This window comes from Apteryx rowi, unplaced genomic scaffold (assembly GCF_003343035.1).
Source record: "Apteryx rowi isolate R43461 unplaced genomic scaffold, aptRow1 scaffold_325, whole genome shotgun sequence".
Lineage (NCBI taxonomy): Eukaryota > Metazoa > Chordata > Aves > Apterygiformes > Apterygidae > Apteryx > Apteryx rowi.
The window spans coordinates 1,056,400-1,061,611 of NW_020449697.1; the positions used below are offsets into that span (position 1 = coordinate 1,056,400).

Here is a 5,212-nt window from a genome sequence, read left to right on the forward strand (position 1 = left end):
TAAACAATATTTTAAAACACAGTTAAAGAAACCAATATCTCCTTCAATCACAAAGAGCTAAATAGTTTTCATTTACAATATATATGTTCATGTAAAATGAAAAAAAAAACTTAAATGCGATGAGTTAAACTCTAAATATTATGTACACACCAATGTACAACTCTGAATAAATTAATACCAATTTGCATATTCTGGGATCCTTATAGCTTATTTACACAAATTACCATTTATTTCATAAATATTTTTTCCTGGTACGCAGATCGAGTCCACCCTCCCGCCGCACTGCCTGGTACCAATTTTGACTGTCGCTGGACATCGCAACTCAGCGGCGGCTGCGACTGCTGCGGAGGCGGCGTGTTTCCCACCTTTCCTTCCTCGGTTCCTTTTTTTCCTCCCCCCCCCCCCTTGCACAGATGAGGTTTCGGCCCCCCCAGGGCAGGGGTCGGGGCCGGGAGGCGGCGGGCGCCCGCCCCGTCCAGCGGCGCCGCGGGAGCCTGCTGCGCGCCGGGCGCCTCCGCGTCCGCTCCCGGAGCGGGGAAGGGACGGAGGGGGCCGCGCGGCGCCGGGGCAGCAGCTGCCGCCCCGCAGCCCCGACGGGGCGGCCGGCGAGCCCCGCGCGCCCCTCGTCCGCCCCGGGGGCGCCTCGGCGGGGAGGCTCGGCCGCTCCTCGGGCACCCCCGTCCTCCCCCCCACACCCCACCCCTCGCTCCGCAATAAATATTTATCCTGTGCTGTACAAAATGCCAGTGCTTGTCAGCCCCGCGGGGGCGGGCGCGCGGCCCGCCCCGCCGGTCACTTGGGGGAGTCGCGGCCGGGCGACAGCTCCCGCTGGCTCTCCAGCCCGCTCACCAGTCTCTGGATGTTCTGCAGTTCGTTGAGGGACTCCTTGAGCGCCGCCTTGGGGGAGGCGGCGGCGGGGCGCTGGCTGCCGCCCTTGTGCGCGGCGCCGTCGGGGGGCGGGCTGGGCTCCCGGCTGCCGCCGCCCTGGGCGCCCTCGGCGGCGGGCTGCAGGCCGGCGGGGAGCCCCGCGGCGAGCAGGCTGCTGCTGGGCGGGATGCTCACGGGCAGCTGGTAGGGGCTGAAGCGCAGGCGAGGCCGGCTGCCGCCCAGGAAGGGGCTGCGGGAGAGCGGCCCCCCCGCGCCGCCGGCCGGCATGGCCGAGGCGGCCGCCGCCGCCGCCGCCATGTAGGTGTAGGGGTAGGGGAAGAGTCCGCCGAAGGTGGGCATCGGGATTCCCTGCGGAGAGACGGAGAGCCCGTGAGAGCCGGGATGCCCCGTGCTGCAAAGCCCCAGGGCGAGCGGGAGCTGCCCGCCGTGCCCCCGTTTGCCCCTAAAAAACACCCCCCCCTCCCCGCACGGGGGGTTTCCCCGGCAGCTCCCAGAGGGAAGAGGGGAGCGGGGAGGCAACGACCACCGGAGCTGCTCAGTGGGAATCAAGTTAAGGAGGCAGCCAGCTCCGCGCTGCCGAGGCGGCCCCCCTCATGGAGCGGCCCCCGCCTCGCCAGCATCATCCACCTTCACCTGCGTTAAAACACATTGCTGAGCAGCACCGATAAACCAGGGAGGTTCAAAGACGTCTTTGGCCAAAGGCAACGCGAAGGCTCCGGGTGTCGCCAGAGCCGTTTCAATGCCGGCGGGGAAACTGGGGGGCCGTGGGAGCTGCCTACGCTGCCCCCGCCGATATAGGAACCATGGCTTAAAAAATAATAGAAAAATCAAGGTTCCTCCTCAAATCAGCCCTCAGACCCTTTCGTCCCCTCCCAGGTCGTGCCGCAGGCTGGGGAGGCCGGCAGGGGCCGCGGGAGGTGCCGGCGGCTCCCGAGCCCCGCCGGGGGGGCCGGGCCACGGGGAGGGGGCCGCGCACGGGGGGGTCCTTACCTGAGAGGCCAGCATGTGCTGGGAGAGGTGGAACGGGAAGGGGGTGGCCGCCCCCGCGGCGCCTTGGGCGGACGAGAGGGCCCCGTTCTCCAGGCTGCCGCCGCCGGCCACCGAGGCCAGCAAGTGTCCCATGCCCATGGCGGAGAAGGCCCCGGGGGCCATGGCGAACTGTCCCGGGTGGATGAAGAGGGGCTGCCCGGCGCCCAGTGGGCTGAAGAACTGCTGCCCGTGGAGGCCGGAGAGCGCCAGGCTCTGCAGGTGCCCGGCGCTCAGGTGCGGGGGGCTGTCCGTGTGCACCATCAGCGGGGCGAAGGCCTCCTTGCCCAGCCCGCCGCCCTCCGCCTCCTTCTTGCCCGGCTCCGGCTCTTTCCTCCGCCCTTCCACCTTGTCCTTCTCCAGGCCCCGCAGGCTGAACAGGCCCTCGACGGGGCCCTCCTTGGGCGACGCGCCGTCCTTGCCCTTCTCCGGGCTGCGCCTCTCCTTGCTCCGCTCCTCCGGGCACCGGGGGCTGCCACGGGGCGTCGCATCCTCCCTGCCGGGACTGCCCACTCCGGCCGGCCGCTCCTCGGGCGCCTTCTCCGCCTCCTGGTCGCTGTCGGCCCCCGGCTTCTCCTCTGCAAAAAGGACGGAGGTGTCGGGCACCCCGGGCGAAAGCAGCAGCACCCGCGGGCAGCCCCCTTCCCCGGGCACCAGTCCCCCAGGGAGCAGTGACCCTCTCCCCAGCCCCTTCCCCCAGGAGCAGCGACCTTCTCCCCAGCATCCTTCCCCGAGAAGCAGAGACCCGGCCGCTTCCCCAGGCACCAGCCCCCCAGGGAGCAGGGATCCTCTCCCCAGCAACCCTCTCCCCGGCACGGCTCCGCAGGGAGCAGCAACCCTCTCCCCAGTCCCTTCCCTGAGACACAGCAACCCTCTCCCCAGCCCCTTCCCCAGGCACCAGTCCCCCAGGGAGCAGCGACCCTCTCGCCGGCCCCACGCCGGAGGGGACCCCGCCGGGCGCTGCACCCAGCGCCAGCTCACCCGCCCTGGCCAGCGCCTGGCGAAAAGGCCGGGGAGAGGTGAGGAGCGGGTCACCAGCACGAGCCCTGCCATTAAGGAGAATTTGCGAAGGGAAAGGGCCTGAGCATTAATAATGGGAGCAACTCAGGCTATTTAGGGGGCAGAAATTGGCCCTCGCGCCACGGTAATTCTGGGGAAAGGGGATTAACAACTGCAGTTCTGTTGCGCTGCCAAACAGGAAAAACATGTTTGATGGAGGACCAAAATATATTACAGCATCGTCCTCGTTAGCTGCAAACTCAAAGCGGGCTGCGGAGCAGGGAGATGAAGAGAAGGCAGGCGGGTGGACAGCGCTAGGAGGAAATTATTCTGTATATATTTAATTACATGGAGCTGATCAACAGGGCTCCGTGGATTTATTCCAAATGTGAAGGTTGAGTCAGGTTAAAGAGCCAGTTTTAAGCAGAGAGGTATGTTACAGTGTTTTCTAAAAGCGCTTTAATTTAAAAAGCACTTAGAGCTCTTGGAGGAGGAAGGGGGAAGGTGGCCGGAGCTGCAGAAATGCGAGTTTATAACAAAGCAGAGGGGAGCAGAGCTTTGCTATTGCAAAAGGCGCCTCTGCCCCCCCGTCACGGCAGGGCACCCCACGGCCCCCCCTGTACACAGTCTCCCACCAGCTCCCACTAAACGAAGAAAAGATTTTGCTGCGGGTTGGGCGAAGCTCTGCAGTCTGGGGTGAATATTCTGGGAAGCCTCTCAAAGAGGTGAGGTGGTGTAAATAAACCACCCCGCCGGGTCAGTGGCATTTTTTGTAGTTTTGGTGGACTTCTACAAAGAATCAGGCCTGGAGACGATGGCCAGTTCAGAGAGGGGCAGATTGACAGTGTGGCAAGACTAAATCCAGCGTCTAAAAACTGCAACGTGGGAACCGCTCGTTCATTTTAATTTACTAACTTTAAGCCCTGGAGTTACAACATTTTTCCCTTTTCAAGTGCATTAATTTTTTTTTTTTTTTTTTGCAAGGGAATTTAAGTTAGCCATTAAAGGCAGGGCGACACACCAACGAGGAGCGCCGAATAAAAGCGTGCAGCATACGGCTTGCATTGCTATTACTTGTTGTTTACACTAATGTATAAACAGGAAAACGTTGCAAACCGTAAATACCATGCGCGTTTTCTCACCAGCTCTATTTCTGTCGTTTGAGACCCTTGGCTATTTCGTGCCCATCTTTTTTTGCTGTTTTTTTTCCCTTTCTCCTCCCTGCGAGCTGGCTCTCCTTCCCCCCTCGCCTTTCCGCAGCGAGGTGCCCGGAGCCCACCAGCCCGCGGAGCGGTGGTTCCTTTTTAAAGCGACCCCCCCAATGGGCTCATGGGGACGGCGGAGCAGGCGCGGGGCTCGCTGAAACCCGACCGGGGGGCTCGCGGGGCCGATGCCTCCCTCCACCCCCCCGTCCGTCCGTCCGTCCACCCGCCGTCGGGGGGAAGCGGCCGCGCCGCGCCGTCGGGGGGGCCGCGGCGTTACCTCTGCCGCTGCCCTTGAGGCGCAGGGGGCTGGGCACGGCCCCCCCCGGGGAGTGCAGCGCGTCGCGGCCCGCCGCCGGCTCGCAGGAGGAGGCGTCCGACTCGCCGCCGTCGCGGTCGGGCTTGCAGGGCTCCTCGTACATCCGCAGCGACGGCAGCGACAGCTGCTTCCTGCGCGGGGGGGCGAGAGGCAGCGGCTCAGCGGCGCCGCCGGCGCCTCCGCGGGCGCGGAGCGGGGCTGCGCGGAGCCGAGCGGAGGCGGCGGGTGCGCGGCGCCTTACCTCTTCTCCCGCCGGCCATTGCCCGTGTCCCGAAAGCCCTTGGCGAAGGGGTTGTTGTCGATTTTCAGCTGGGTGATCTGGGGGGCAGAGAGACCGGGGGGGCGCCGTGAGCCCGGCTCTGCCCCCCACGTCCCCCGCCCCGATGGCGCGGCTCCCCCGACGGCGCCGGGTCGCGCCCCGGGCACGGCGCGTTGCAAACGCCGCGGCACACGCGGGGGCCCCGGTTTAACACACCGCACGCTTTATTAAAAATGATGCTGAGGTTTTGGCTTGAATTATTAATAGAGTTTTAATGATAGGAAGTTATTTTTCACGGCCCCCTGGAGGGAAGATGGCGACTGAACCTCGCCGCGTTGGTTAAAAGCTATTCTTATCTCTGCCCGCGACGAACTTATGGGGCCGGCGACATTAGGGCGTTCAATAATGCATGTCTTTGAAATATGTCCCCGAGATGGGCGCTTTAAAAATGCATGCCTGATCTGCTCCGCCCGGGAGCCGCGCAGAGCCGCGGCCCCGCCGCCCCCTCGGCCCCCAGCC

General features: G+C 64.1%; 1 protein-coding gene across 1 annotated transcript in view; it reads right to left on the minus strand.

Moving 5' to 3' along the window:
* Nucleotides 1-792: 792 nt before the first annotated feature.
* TBX2 (T-box 2) overlaps nt 793-5,212 on the minus strand; it is a 9,570-nt gene continuing 5,150 nt past the window's right edge. The window contains exons 4-7 of the mRNA XM_026071442.1: nt 4,676-4,752; nt 4,396-4,565; nt 1,879-2,492; nt 793-1,236 (exon numbers count right to left, since the gene is read on the minus strand). Of these exons, the coding sequence (XP_025927227.1) occupies nt 793-1,236; nt 1,879-2,492; nt 4,396-4,565; nt 4,676-4,752 (1,305 nt within the window). The remainder of the gene's footprint in view (nt 1,237-1,878; nt 2,493-4,395; nt 4,566-4,675; nt 4,753-5,212) is intronic.